Here is a 14,570-nt window from a genome sequence, read left to right on the forward strand (position 1 = left end):
TATCCGTCCTCACCCCCCCTACCTGCTCCCCCCCCAGCTACCCGTCCTCACCCGCCCCCCCCACACCTACCTGCTCCCCCCCCCAGCTACCCGTCCTCACCCGCCCCCCCCCCACACCTACCTGCTCCCCCCCCCAGCTACCCGTCCTCACCCGCCCCCCCCCACACCTACCTGCTCCCCCCCCAGCTATCCGTCCTCACCCCCCCCCTACCCGGCCCCCCCCAACTACCGGCACCCCCTACACCTACCTGCTCCCCCCCCCCCCACACCTACCCGGCCCCCCCCAACTACCGGCACCCCCTACACCTACATGCTCCCCCCCCAGCTACCCGTCCTCACCCGCCCCCCCCATACCTACCTGCTCTCCCCCCCAGCTACCTGTCCTCACCCGCCCACCCACCTGCATTCCCCCCCCCACCTGCATGCCCCCCCTACTCGGCCCCCCCAACTACCGGCACCCCCCTCACCTACCTGCTCTCCCCCCCCCCCCCCCCAGCTACCCGTCCTCACCCCCCCCCCCCCACTTACCTTAATCCCCCCCCCGGAGCTACCTGGTCGCACCTGGTCCCCCCCCAACCAACCTGCTCCCCCCCACCTACCCGTCCTCACCCGCCCCCCAACCTGCATTCCCCCCCCACCCCCCCTACCTGCTCCCCCCCCCACCTACCTGCTCTCACCCCCACCTACCCGTCCTCACCCCCCCCACCTACCTGCTACTTGGCCTCCCCCACCTACCTGCACCCCCCCCAAGCTACCCGGCCCCCCCCAGCTACCTGGTCGCACCCGGTCCCCCTCCCCACTGCCCCCCCCCCCCCACCTACCTGCTCCCCCCGAGCTACCCGGCCTCAACCCCCCCCCCCCAACTTACCTGAACCCCCCCCCCGAGCTACCTGGTCCCCCCCCCCACTGCCTGCTCCCCGCCGCAGCTACCCGGCCTCACCCGCCCCCCCCCTGACACCACCAGCTACCTGGCATCTGCCTGTTGCCCTCTTCCTGCCACTTGCTACTGCCTGCTTCCCCCTGCCACCCAGCATCACCCGGCATCTACCTGTCCCCTGCCGCCCGCTCCTAACCCGCCTCCCCCGGCACCTGCCCCAGCATTCGGCTGCTGCTGCACACTACCCAGTCTCACCCAGCGCCCATCCGCTCCGAGCTGCTGCCCACAACCTGTTAACTATTACTTACATAGGTGCAAAAACATGAACCACCAACTTACCAGTAACTGGTACTTGCTGCAAATGATGTTGTACAGGACACTACTTTGTAAGCACTAACATGCATGTGTTCATTGTACATTTACTCTGTCTGCAGCACAGATGAGCTCATCCAGAAAACCATTCGAGACAAGTTCAGAGAATGCACTGTGCTGACTATTGCTCATCGCCTCAACACCATCATAGATAGCGACAGGATACTGGTAAGTTCTCTGCACTTCGGGAAGGGACTTAGATATTGCCATCACAGTACTTTCTTTATGGACTCTGACATTGTGGTGGTGTCGAAATTCAAGTTGTTTTCTCCTCATGGTAAGATTTAAAATTGAGGGTGGGTGCGCTTTAGTCTGTAGATCAAATATGGGCCCACAGCTGGGAGATGTCTCACATAAAGACTGGAAGAAGCTAGCGTATCACTGTTCTAATCTTGTTTGATTTGTACACAAACAGAAATGTAAGTGGCAGGTTTGACACGTATAGACTTTGTTCATACCTCCAGAAAATTGTTTGCCATCAGTTTGACTCAAGTTGCCAAAACTTTCCTCTGACATACCTTCAGGGTGAACAGAGCACACTAAATTGCAGCAGCTGTAATTTACCTCGCCTATAGATGAAGTGATGTTGGCTGGGCCCACCTCTGAGTCATTTCATTGACTCTTGTGGAAATTGCCAATTGCGGCCCAATCTGAAATGACAAGACATACTGTTTAAATCCTATTCAAGTTACAGACAATTGCTTTATTTACATTGGTGTTTATACAATAATTATTTTTACTCCAGGTTCTGGATGCAGGAAAAATTCACGCCTACGACACACCTTACACTCTACTTAGAGATAAAAGTGGTATCTTCTATAAAATGGTGCAGCAAACTGGCAAGCAAGAGGCAGCATCTTTACAAGAAGCAGCCAAACAGGTGAGTTTTACACTGAAGCACATCCAGAAAATGTCAAAGCTTTTCTTTGTAATCACTGTAATTTTGCAAATAATGTCTTTTCAGGCTTATGACAACAGAGACCTTCCCAGCATTTCCAACGGACACGCAGAGACAGCCGACAGTAACTTAGTTATCTTTGAGACAGCTCTGTGAACTTAGGGAGGCTCTGACTTGCAGCTTTGCCAGAAGACTTCACAAAGTGTCTCAGCTCATGCTGAACTCCTCCAGCCTCTGCTGAAAGCACACAGAGCTTGGGGACAAAGGCCTCAACCAGTGCAGCTGGTGAGGAGACAGAGGCAGCTCCCCCAGTGTAGCAGAGATGACTTTACACACATTATGTTATTGCCTTCAAGCTGAGATAGCTTGTAAATCAATGCTGTAAAAACTGTTGACATAGACCACTATTTATTTTCAATGCTTGATAGTTCTCAAATGTTAATTAATTGCTTTAAATGGCTGCACAATCCTCATAAAAGAAACAGTGCCTTCTGTATTGCAGCAGTTTGTACATTGTTAATTTAAATAATGATAGTGTCTATCAAAAGTTGCCTTTCTGTTTTACTGGCCTAATCATGACCAAACCTAACAAATTGCACAGCAGTAGAAATCTGTTTGTGTTGGAGCTACAGCTCCTATTTGCTCATCTTACAGTTTAATCCAAGTTTACCAGGAGAACGACCAGGCAGCAATCTGAACACAGCCGCTACAACCAACAGTTTGTTGAGTTACTGTTGAGATTATCTGACACTTTGTTTACGTTATGACGTGTTTAACACTGTAAATCACTATCCTACATGTTAAATCTTTGTCGATTTAACTGTGAGTTTCTATGTTATGTCAAATGCTGCAAAGACACTTACAAATCTTGACTGATGATGTTCTTTGGATCAATATATGCACTATAATTACAAAGAAATAATAAAATATATATAATTCTTACCTTATTAAGTGGTGTTTTCCTTGACGGGCTCAGTAACACGCTTGGTCTACTAATAAGAAAGCAACATTGTAACCACACAAAGACCAGAACTTAGACAGGTAAAAGTAGAGCAATCTTTATGAGAAAAGGATGTAAAGAAGCAGATTGTGTCACAGCTTTTGTTCACATTTCAGACACCTGTCTGGTGGCAGCCTGCAGCAGGGCTGTTGCTTCAGCCTGGCCCATCTGCTGCACCATCTGCCACCCAGCCTCACCCAGCCTCACCTAGCCTCACCCAGCCCTTCCGGCTGCACAACCCCCCCCCCCCACCCAGCCTCACCCGGCACCCACCTGGCCCCCCCCAGCTACCTGACCTCACCCAGCACCCACCTGGCCCCCCCCAGCTACCTGGCCTCACCTCGCCCCCCCGACCCCCCCAGCTACCCGGCCTCACCTGCCCCCCCCCCCCCCACTACCTAGCCTTAGCTACCTGACCCCCCACCCCACCCAGCCTCACCCGGCACCCACCCCGGCCCCCCCCAGCTACCTGGCCTCACCCGGCACCCACCCCGGCCCCCCCCAGCTACCTGGCCTCACCCGGCACCCACCCCGGCCCCCCCCAGCTACCTGGCCTCACCCGGCACCCACCCCGGCCCCCCCCAGCTACCTGGCCTCACCCGGCACCCACCCCGGCCCCCCCCAGCTACCTGGCCTCACCCGGCACCCACCCCGGCCCCCCCCAGCTACCTGGCCTCACCCGGCCCCCCACCCCCCCCCCCCCCGCTACCCGTCCTCACCCGCCCCCCCCCCCCCCAGCTACCTGGCCTCACCTGCCCCCCACCCCCCCCCCCCAGCTACCTGGCCTCACCCGGCACCCACCTGCCCCCCAGCTACCTGGCCTCACCTGGCCCCCACTGCCCCCCCCCCCAGCTACCTGGCCTCACCTGGCCCCCACTGCCCCCCCCCCCCAGCTACCTGGCCTCACCTGGCCCCCACTGCCCCCCCCCCAGCTTCCTGGCCCCCACTGCCCCCCCCCAGCTTCCTGGCCTCACCTGGACGAGGCACGAGACAACCTCAGAGAATGCACTGTGCTATTGCTCACTGCCTCAACACCATCATAGATAGCGACAGGATACTGGTGGCAGCCTGCAGCAGGGCTGTTGCTTCAGCCTGGCCCATCTGCTGCACCATCTGCCACCCAGCCTCACCCAGCCTCACCTAGCCTCACCCAGCCCTTCCGGCTGCACAACCCCCCCCCCCACCCAGCCTCACCCGGCACCCACCTGGCCCCCCCCAGCTACCTGACCTCACCCAGCACCCACCTGGCCCCCCCCAGCTACCTGGCCTCACCTCGCCCCCCCGACCCCCCCAGCTACCCGGCCTCACCTGGCCCCCACTGCCCCCCACCCCAGCTTCCTGGCCCCCCCAGCTACCTGGCCTCACCTGCCCCCCCCCCAACTACCTGGCCTCACCTGCCCCCCCCCCCCCCCCCAACTACCTAGCCTTAGCTACCTGACCCCCCCCCCAGCTCCCGCCGCCAGGTACCTGGCCTCACCTGCCCCCCCTCCCCCCTCCAGCTACCTGGCCTCACCTAGCATCAACCTGTCCCCCACTTCCTGCTTGCTCCTGCTTACTTCCACTTGCTACTGCCTGCTTCCGTCTGCCACCCAGCCTCACCCAGCCTCACCCAACCCTTCCGGCTGCACCCCCCACCCCACCCAGCCTCACCCGGCACCCACCTGGCCCCCCCCCCCCAGCTACTTGGCCTCACCCGGCACCCACCTGGCCCCCCCCAGCTACCTGGCCTCACCTGGCCCCCCCGACCCCCCCAGCTACCTGGCCTCACCTGGCCCCCACTGCCCCCCCCCCCAGCTTCCTGGCCACCCCTGACCCCCCCCCAGCTACCCGGCCTCACCTGGCCCCCACTGCCCCCCCCCCCCAGCTACCCGGCCTCACCTGGCCCCCACTGCCCCCCCCCCCAGCTACCCGGCCTCACCTGGCCCCCACTGCCCCCCCCCCCAGCTACCCGGCCTCACCTGGCCCCCACTGCCCCCCCCCCAGCTTCCTAGCCTCAGCTACCTGCCCCCCCCCCCCCCCAGCTCCCACCGCCAGCTACCTGGTCTCACCTGTCCCCCCTCCCCTCCCCTCCAGCTCCCGCCGCCAGCTACCTGGCCTCACCTAGCATCAACCTGTCCCCCACTTTCTGCTTGCTCCTGCTTGCTTCCACTTGCTACTGCCTGCTTCCGTCTGCCACCCAGCCTCACCCAGCCCTTCCGGCTGCACAACCACCCCCCCCCCACCACCCAGCCTCACCCAGCACCCAACCCTTCCGACTGCACCCCCCACCCCACCCAGCCTCACCCGGCACCCACCCGGCCCCCCCCAGCTACCCGACCTCACCTGGCCCCCACCCCGCCCCCCCCAGCTACCCGGCCTCACCTGGCCCCCACCCCGCCCCCCCCCCAGCTACCCGGCCTCACCCGGCACCCACCTGCCCCCCAGCTACCTGGCCTCACCTGGCCCCCACTGCCCCCCCCCCCAGCTTCCTGGCCCCCCCTGACCCCCCCAGCTACCTGGCCTCACCTGGCCCCCACTGCCCCCCCCCCCCCCAGCTACCTGGCCTCACCTGGCCCCCACTGCCCCCCCCCCCCCCAGCTACCTGGCCTCACCTGGCCCCCACTGCCCCCCCCCCCCCAGCTACCTGGCCTCACCTGGCCCCCCCTGCCCCCCCCCCCCCAGCTACCCGGCCTCACCTGGCCCCCCCTGCCCCCCCCCCCCCAGCTACCTGGCCTCACCTGGCCCCCACTGCCCCCCCCCCCCCCAGCTACCTGGCCTCACCTGGCCCCCACTGCCCCCCCCCCCCAGCTACCTGGCCTCACCTGGCCCCCACTGCCCCCCCCCCCCCCCAGCTACCTGGCCTCACCTGGCCCCCACTGCCCCCCCCCCCCCCAGCTACCTGGCCTCACCTGGCCCCCACTGCCCCCCCCCCCCCCAGCTACCTGGCCTCACCTGGCCCCCACTGCCCCCCCCCCCCCCAGCTACCTGGCCTCACCTGGCCCCCACGGCCCCCCCCCCCCCCAGCTACCTGGCCTCACCTGGCCCCCACTGCCCCCCCCCCAGCTTCCTGGCCCCCACTGCCCCCCCCCAGCTTCCTGGCCTCACCTGGACGAGGCACGAGACAACCTCAGAGAATGCACTGTGCTATTGCTCACTGCCTCAACACCATCATAGATAGCGACAGGATACTGGTAAGTTCTATGCATTTAGGGGAGGGACTTAGATATTGCCATCACAGTACTTTCCTATAGACACTGACATGTAGAGACTTGTCGTTTGTGGTGATGTCTATGGGAAGGTAGCACCACCTACAGGCAAAAGAGGGAATAGCTGCTGCAATTTTGGGAAATTCAAGTTGTTTTCTCCTCATGGTAAGATTTAAAATTGAGGGTGGGTGCGCTTTAGTCTGTAGATCAAATATGGGCGCACAGCTGGGAGATGTCTCACATAAAGACTGGAAGAAGCTAGCGTATCACTGTTCAAATCTTGTTTGATTTGTACACAAACAGAAATGTATGTGGCAGGTTTGACACGTATAGACTTTGTTCATACCTCCAGAAAATTGTTTGCCATCAGTTTGACTCAAGTTGCCAAAACTTTCCTCTGACATACCTTCAGGGTGAACAGAGCACACTAAATTGCAGCAGCTGTAATTTACCTCGCCTATAGATGAAGTGATGTTGGCTGGGCCCACCTCTGAGTCATTTCATTGACTCTTGTGGAAATTGCCAATTGCGGCCCAATCTGAAATGACAAGACATACTGTTTAAATTCTATTCAAGTTACAGACAATTGCTTTATTTACATTGGTGTTTATACAATAATTATTTTTACTCCAGGTTCTGGATGCAGGAAAAATTCACGCCTACGACACACCTTACACTCTACTTAGAGATAAAAGTGGTATCTTCTATAAAATGGTGCAGCAAACTGGCAAGCAAGAGGCAGCATCTTTACAAGAAGCAGCCAAACAGGTGAGTTTTACACTGAAGCACATCCAGAAAATGTCAAAGATTTTATTTGCAATCACTAATTTAGAGAGCTTGTAAATCAATGCTGTAAAAACTATTGACATAACTATCGATAAAATATATATATATATATATAATTCTTACCTTATTAAGTGGTGTTTTCCCTGACGGGCTCAGTAACACGCTTGGTCTAATAATAAGAAAGCAACATTTTAACCACACAAAGACCAGAACTCAGACAGGTAAAAGTAGAATAATCTTTATGAGAAAAGGATGTACAAAAGCAGATATTGCAGATTGTGTCACAGCTTTAATTACAGAAAAGCGCTATCTGCAGTGTACCTGAAGTTTCACAGATGGATTTCCAGGACAGTTGCATGAGACCACCGGCTACTCACATTGAACCAAAACATCAGATTTTTGACTTACAAGCAGCTTTCAAGACACAAAAAAAAACCAAATGCTCCTGTAACGTTTTAATACTGAAAATTAAATTTCTGTATTACCTGCTACTATTCAATTATAGAAAAAAAACTTCACTTTACTAGAGGTTGATTCTTATACTTGGACTGATTTGCATCTTTCAAAATAAAGACAAAATTAAGTCTACAGGAGATCCTGAACTACAAGCTGAAAAATGTGTCGTGTGCAATGGAAAGTCTTCTCAGATACCACTTACATCTGGGCTCTGTTACACAGCAGACAACTGGTCATCAAAAATCTCACTCTGCTGGCCTCAGGCTATCATGACTGTTGTGCTGCCTGTGAAAGTGAAAAAAGAAGCAGAGTCAAAAATCCAAATAACTACATGGTATGAAGACAGGTATGTATTTTAAAAAACAGCAACACTTTTCAGACACCTGCCTGGTGGCAGCCTCCAGCAGGGCTGTTGCTTCAGCCTGGCCCATCTGTTGCACCATCTTGTAGAGTGCACCTTCTTTGTTTTGTAGCAGCGTGAAGGGATGGTCAAACTCCTGGATGACACCGTTGTCCAGCACCTTCAAGCAGAATGAAGGCCAACAATTGCTATGGAGGTGTACTGCAGTTTAACAAATTAGTCACATCAAGTCTCACATAACAGACTAAAAGAATGTTCTATGAATAAAGTTTTCCATTTCTAAGACTCTTCAGGCAAAAAAGAGGACTCAAATGGCAAACAATTTTCTGGAGGTATGAACAATGTGTATGCGTGTCAAACCTGCCACTTAGATTTCTGTTTGTGTACAAATCAAACAAGATTTGAACAGTGCCATGCTAGCTGCTTCCAGTCTTTAGGTGAAATATCTCCCAGCTGTGGGCCCATATTTGATCTACAGACTAAAGCGCACCCACCCTCAATTCTAAATCTGACCGTGAAGGGAAACTTGAATTTCCCAAAATTGCAGCAGCTATTCCCTCTTTTGCCTGTAGGTGGTGCTACCTTCCCGTAGACATCATCACAAACGACAGGTCTCTGCATGTCAGTGTCTATAGGAAAGTACTGTGATGGCAATATCTAAGTCCCTCCCCTAAATGCAGAGAACTTACCAGTATCCTGTCGCTATCTATGATGGTGTTGAGGCGATGAGCGATAGTCAGCACAGTGCATTCTCTGAACTTGTCTCGTATGGTCTTCTGGATGAGCTCATCCGTCCTGCGGAAACACAGGAACAACAGATTACCAAAGATTCAATTACAAAAGTATGTTTACAAGAAAACCGACTTTTGGACTGAACCCCCCAGCTGAGATGCATGTGTATATCGACTTTGTGTCAGCAGTACCTGGGGTCCACGTTGGCTGTGGCTTCGTCGATAAGAAGGATGCGGTTCTTCCTCAGGATGGCTCTGGCAAGACACACCAGCTGTCTCTGACCAACGCTGAAGTTGGAGCCCGACTCAGCTAGAACTGTCTCCAGCTTGACAGGCAGCTCCTCCACCACAGACTTCAGCTGCACCTGCAGGGAAGATGGAGGTACATGGAGTCAGGGTAAGGGGAAAACTGCACAGCGCATGTGTGTGGGCAACAACTTGTGCGCTGATTGGATACAAGCCTCCTCCAGAGCCTTCCACAGGTCTTCATCAGTGTGCTGGTTGAAAGGGTCCAGGTTTTTCCTCACAGTGTCGGTAAACAGCACTGGATCCTGGAGGGAACAAAGGTCCCACACAAACACAGTTAGACTTAAACCACAAGCTGCAGTGTTTGAACAGTGGAAGTCAGATGTGCTTACCTGAGGGATGATGGACATATTCTGGCGCAGGTCATGGAGTCCAATCTCAGAGGTCAAGACACCATCGATGTAGATCCTCCCCTGAGGTTCTGCCAGGCGGAACAGAGCAGAGACCAGAGAGCTTTTCCCGGCACCGGTCCTACCCACGATGCCAACCTGACACACAGGAAAGACACAAATACTGTAGTGATCACCATGCCTGTTGACAAAGCACAGTGCGGTTATATGCGTACCAAGATGTCTCACCTTCTCATTGGGTTGGAAAGTGGCACTGATATCTTTGAGGACGGGCGTTGCATCGTCGCTGTAGTAGAAGCTAACCTGATCAAAAGTCACCATGCCTGTGCTGGGCCAATCAGAAGGAGGACGCTTCTGGGTTTCCCAGGGTGCTTCGCTCTTCAGCTTCGTATACTCCACCACCCTCTCCACTGACGTCATCTAAAGAGACAAAAGGTTAGCTTCCCAGTTAGCTGCTTATCCCTTGCAGCCTGTTTCTGTCATCATTCTGTCATGAGTCAATTGTGTGTGCAGAAGCCAAGCGGTTTTTACCATGTTCTCCACCTCAGCACTCTGCCTCATCGTCCATTGGAAGTTTCCTATGAGTGTCACAGCATACGTCAGCACCAGGCCCACCTCTCCAGCATCAAGACCTAAGCAACACAAGGACACAAAACTAACCATCACTGTCCTTCAACAACTTACACCATTTTCAGCTCCTCCTGTGTCAGCATGTCGGCTGTGCTGAGCAGTTTGGTGTAAATCGGTGTTGTGTGCCATATAGATTCCTGAAGAAGACACCCTTCCCTTTCTTGCCATATTCAAGCTGAAGGGCAACTAAATGGTCCACAGGAAAAAAAATCATATTCATCACTAAGCAATGCAGATCAAAATGGTGCAGCTTTACACCAATGAGCCTTTTTAATTCTAGATTCATCCACCTAAAAAAGGGACAATCATGTATAGTGCCCCGAAAATAGTTTATCTCTTACCGAGTGTGAAGAGGTATTTTTACATAAAAGCATATCAAAAAGATGGTTCTGACAGAAGTAAGTATGGTTCATTATGCTGAGGAGAAACTACAATAGTTGTGTGGTAGATAAACAGTTACTCACCATCTCTGAGTAGGATGCAGCCAAATGTTGTCAGGGTGATAAATATGGAGCAAATGCCGTCGAGGCGAAACGCAAACCAGCGGGAGGTCATCAGGAACAAAAACCAGGCCTCTGACATGACAGAGAGAGAAAACATTTACTTTAGAACATACTTTTGTAAGGGAATTCGTTTGCTTCTCTCTCATTTTCATTTAGGTTAGGTTGGCCATCGCCATTGTTTTACAATCTCGAAGGCAGACACCCCGGCTGATACTGAGGTCTTGACAGTGGCAGATGATTGGACTCACTGGGTGAGTCTTGACTCTGTGTAACACAGGCCCATGAAGTAGATGTTCTGTCCCTTCCTTGTCGTCTACCCTGAGTATTCCCTAAGTTGTATAAATGACAATTGTCGGGGTTTCTCAGGTCAGAACAGCGTGACATCACACACAGCTGTACAGATGACTCCTGATTCTCAATAAATCTTTCAGCATAGGACATCCAGGTCCAGCATCATTTCTTCAACACTGCAGTACTGAGACTTTCGCCCTATCACAGACTACACAGAATAATAATTGTAATAATAATTTTAATAATAACATTTTCCTTTCTCAGTGGTATGACAACTATCAATAAGCTTGTAAAGTCAAAATGTCAGCAAGAGAGAGAGAGAGAGAACCTGAGTGCAGATCCTGATGTGTATCAAAGGCTTTCTTTAATCTGCGCTCGGCTCCGAGGGCTCGGATCGTCCACAGGCCCTGGAGAGACGAAGACAGGTGGGAGAAGACTGGACTCCGAGCTGCAGGGAAGACGACAAAGAGCAAAACACGCTCAATCAGTTTTTCCTTGTCATGTATATGCAAAAATTCCTCAACTCCTTCACGCACACGGGATTCATTAAGTAGAAGTACATAAGGATGCGTGAACGTACTTGTTGACTCGAGGCGCTTGATATCTCGCGATGTGCGGAGGTAGAAACGCCTCAAGTACAGGAAGATAAAAATCAGAGGAACGACAGGTATGAGGATGAGAGGGATGACTGAGGCCGCCACTGCAACCACGCCAACATTTTGTAGAAACAACTAAAAAAAATAAATAAAAACACAGCAAGAGGCAGCACACTGTGAGAAACAATAAGAAGGATTAAGACGCTCTCAAAAGTCAACTGCAAGAAGGTTCAAGAACAAACGCTTTAACTCGTGCAGTTAAACAAACAGCCATCGTATCTCACTTGATAGAAGTCCACAAAAGTGATGGGTAATATGGAGTCCATCTGGCTGGTGTCTTTGGAAAACCTGTTAAGAATTCTTCCTACAAAGCAGGAGACAGCAAAGTCGGTCAGAAAAACTGTTCTCCAGCAGTCAGCTTGATTTTTAATAGTTACTGACTCTTAAAAGTGGACTCACCTATGGGGTTGACGTCAAAGAAGCGGACCGGCGTGCGGATGACAGCACTGAACATGCTGTTGTGCAGAGTTTGAGCTGATCTCACCAACCCATGAAAGATCACTAAACTTCTGGCATAGCCAAACACGACAGCAACTGCTGTTAAGCCTAAGTGCAAAAACAGGGGGATGGCACGTTTAATACCCGTTCTATAACGGTACTTCTACTCAACAAGACAACAGCACTCTGAAGAGGGAATGGAAGGCTTACCCGAGTAAATGCTGAGGTTAAACGTGAGACTGAACTCTTGACTTGAGCGAGTTGCATTAATGTAACATTTGCTGCTACCAGCGCTGGCTGTGCTGTTGAAGGAATCTTCTCTGGCCCTGTCAGTAGACAAGAAGAACACATCATTCACTTCATGTAAAAATCCTAGTAACAAAACTGCTTGTGAAAGTCAACAACTAGGGCACATGCACTCAATTTCCCATCAAACAATGGATTACACACTCACCAGTACACCAGCCACCAGTCCTGCAGAATATACACCACCTGTAAATGAAAGTAAGCCAACACACTGAAACATACGTGTCATCACGCTAAAAGGCCAGAGCACAAAAACTGGTCTTGAGAGGTCTCAATCCAAAGTAGGGAAAAAATATATTTGACAAAAAATAAAAAAAAATGACTTCATAGTAGCTGATCTGATAATGACCACAGAGAAATATCTTGGGTTGGGTTGGGTTGGGTTGGGTTTGTCTCTAAAATTACAAAAAACATTTGCACATTTACATTTGCTTGCTAGACTCGAAGTCTAAATGGGCTAATTTTGCTCTTCGATGGGCCAGTTTAATTATAGGATTAAAAACAAAGGGAGCGAGAGGTGGAGACGAGAACAAAATTAGGATCTGAGCCTGGACTCATGAGGGCATATAATGGCAGACGAGAGGGAAAAGAGGGAGGAGAAGAAAACTGAAAAGTCTAATACTGAAAGGTTAAATTATAATTTTAAAACAACAACACACACTTGTCTTACCTCTGCTATGACACTGAGCAGCACTATAACCAGTAACACCAGGGGGTTACAGCCTGCAGTGAAGTACGTGAGATAAATGTGGCTGCTGACGTTTCCTTCGACTCGAGTCTCCTCTGCCATGGCACGAACTGTTTCGACCTGCAAAACAAGTCATTGCAAATATATACAGTGTTAGGACAATATGTCGTCAGAAGCAAATACACCAAAACTCATATTTAAGTAAAAGACGCTGATCAAATAATCCTGACAATATTTACACGAAAATGAGATTTTATTTTGAAAGTGTGCTTACAGGAAGCTCTTCAGTGCAGCTGCTCTCTGGTGGCAAGAGGCTGGTGTAAGAGCAGTGCGAGCTGTGCGATCGATTGGTCCTGTGGCTGCGTAACGACAGTTCGTCCGGGTCAGCTGATCGAGACCATCGATTCTGCTCCTCGTCGCTTCTCAGCAGAGAAACGACATCGAGGCCCGGGCGCAGCAGCTCGCTGAAGGTACCCTGAGCCATGGGATGACCCTGGGAGACACAAACGAGTGGAGAAAAAAACAAAAAAAACATCAAAACACTGCAGTCAAGTGCATGGAAAGCCTGTCGAAACATCCATTTTGAAACAAAATGACCGAACTGTTTGGTCAAATTTTAATGAAAATCTGGTGTTTTGTGGCACAAGACAGGAGGATGTTTCTGTAGCTGCAGAGCAAGCTGAGCTGAAGACTGAAAAGCGAGCAATAAGCATAATCGCTGAGCTCTTGGGAAAAGGCCTTCGGTTTGAGGAGCAGTGGAGAAGACTTCACAGAAACATTTGTCTGCATGCAAACCTCTTTCAGGACCAGAATCTGGTCTGCTGCCCTCAGATGCTGCAGCTGGTGGGTGACCAGGATACGAGGCTTGTTCTTCAGCAGGCCACAGATGCACCTGATACATGAACACACAGACAGACATTAGAAACGTCTACTCGAAATCTGACAGCTGTGCTTTAAACACTGCACACTTCACTGTCATCAAGACAGGAGTATTACCAGATCCACAGTCGACACCACCTCTGAGCAGGTTTGGTGTAGTGTGTTCACATTAGAAGAGAACTACACTCCAAGCAGACGGTACACATACCAAATACAGCTCAGTTCTAATGATACTATTCTCCCACAATGCAACAGCTGGAAATAATTAACAGAGGTGAAGATTTTTTTTCATCTTTCAGGAATTTTTCAGGAAGATCTTTGAAAACAAATTACTACAGTATTAAATCTTAAAGATATTTTTCTTTCCTCTTTCTGAAGTATAATTTGGCAGGGCAATCCAAAGTTGCAGTCTGGCTGAGTATGTTAATCTTAACTAGTACTACTGTGTCGTACAGGCTGCGTAGAACTAGCATGAGGAATGGATCTGGGACAGTTTGGACTGAAACAGTGGTCACTCACTGTTCAAAGAGGTGTCTCCCGACCTCAGCATCCACAGCACTTAAAGGGTCATCCAGGAGGTAGATGTCTGCGTCCTGATACACAGCCCTGATGAAACACACATACACACACACACTTTACTGCAGAGTTACAGTGTGAAGAACAAAGGTATAGACAGAAGTTTTACACAACAGGCAATCAATGTAACACGGCTGCCATATCAGTGAAGTATTTCTGTAAATATTTCCTTATGTCATTACTTAAACAAGAACACTAAGCCTTGCAAGTGAGACTTGAACGGTGAACAAACGCAACATGTTGCTACTTGCTGATGTTCAACTAGGCTGACAGCTATTCTG

At 51.6% G+C, this 14,570-nt stretch overlaps 2 protein-coding genes across 14 annotated transcripts in view; one reads left to right on the plus strand and one right to left on the minus strand.

Moving 5' to 3' along the window:
- LOC124055326 (ATP-binding cassette sub-family C member 4-like) overlaps positions 1-3,094 on the plus strand; it is a 42,377-nt gene extending 39,283 nt beyond the window's left edge. The window contains exons 32-34 of the mRNA XM_046382041.1: positions 1,312-1,417; positions 1,995-2,129; positions 2,214-3,094. Coding sequence (XP_046237997.1) covers positions 1,312-1,417; positions 1,995-2,129; positions 2,214-2,303 — 331 coding nt within the window. The 3' untranslated portion in view covers positions 2,304-3,094. The remainder of the gene's footprint in view (positions 1-1,311; positions 1,418-1,994; positions 2,130-2,213) is intronic.
- The window catches only part of LOC124055327 (ATP-binding cassette sub-family C member 4-like), a 30,294-nt gene that overhangs the window by 7,408 nt on the left and 8,316 nt on the right, over positions 1-14,570 (minus strand). For 2 of the 13 annotated variants that reach the window (XM_046382045.1, XM_046382058.1), the window contains 23 exons: positions 14,233-14,319; positions 13,630-13,726; positions 13,109-13,327; positions 12,817-12,954; positions 12,295-12,332; positions 12,051-12,166; positions 11,802-11,948; positions 11,627-11,706; positions 11,327-11,477; positions 11,075-11,194; positions 10,417-10,527; positions 9,854-9,954; positions 9,551-9,742; positions 9,305-9,460; positions 9,128-9,217; positions 8,859-9,031; positions 8,625-8,730; positions 7,958-8,095; positions 7,440-7,855; positions 7,242-7,287; positions 6,785-6,870; positions 3,091-3,136; positions 1,814-1,899 (listed from right to left, as the gene is read on the minus strand). In XM_046382045.1, coding sequence (XP_046238001.1) covers positions 7,820-7,855; positions 7,958-8,095; positions 8,625-8,730; positions 8,859-9,031; positions 9,128-9,217; positions 9,305-9,460; positions 9,551-9,742; positions 9,854-9,954; positions 10,417-10,527; positions 11,075-11,194; positions 11,327-11,477; positions 11,627-11,706; positions 11,802-11,948; positions 12,051-12,166; positions 12,295-12,332; positions 12,817-12,954; positions 13,109-13,327; positions 13,630-13,726; positions 14,233-14,319 — 2,296 coding nt within the window. In that variant the 3' untranslated portion in view covers positions 1,814-1,899; positions 3,091-3,136; positions 6,785-6,870; positions 7,242-7,287; positions 7,440-7,819. Of the gene's footprint in view, positions 1-1,813; positions 1,900-3,090; positions 3,137-6,678; positions 6,871-7,241; positions 7,288-7,340; positions 7,860-7,957; positions 8,096-8,624; positions 8,731-8,858; positions 9,032-9,127; positions 9,218-9,304; positions 9,461-9,550; positions 9,743-9,853; positions 9,955-10,416; positions 10,528-11,074; positions 11,195-11,326; positions 11,478-11,626; positions 11,707-11,801; positions 11,949-12,050; positions 12,167-12,294; positions 12,333-12,816; positions 12,955-13,108; positions 13,328-13,629; positions 13,727-14,232; positions 14,320-14,570 lie in introns of those variants that run through there. The other 11 variants (XM_046382055.1, XM_046382054.1, XM_046382050.1 and 8 more) reach the window with 11 other exon arrangements.

The sequence above is a fragment of the Scatophagus argus genome, chromosome 24 (genome assembly GCF_020382885.2).
Source record: "Scatophagus argus isolate fScaArg1 chromosome 24, fScaArg1.pri, whole genome shotgun sequence".
Lineage (NCBI taxonomy): Eukaryota > Metazoa > Chordata > Actinopteri > Scatophagidae > Scatophagus > Scatophagus argus.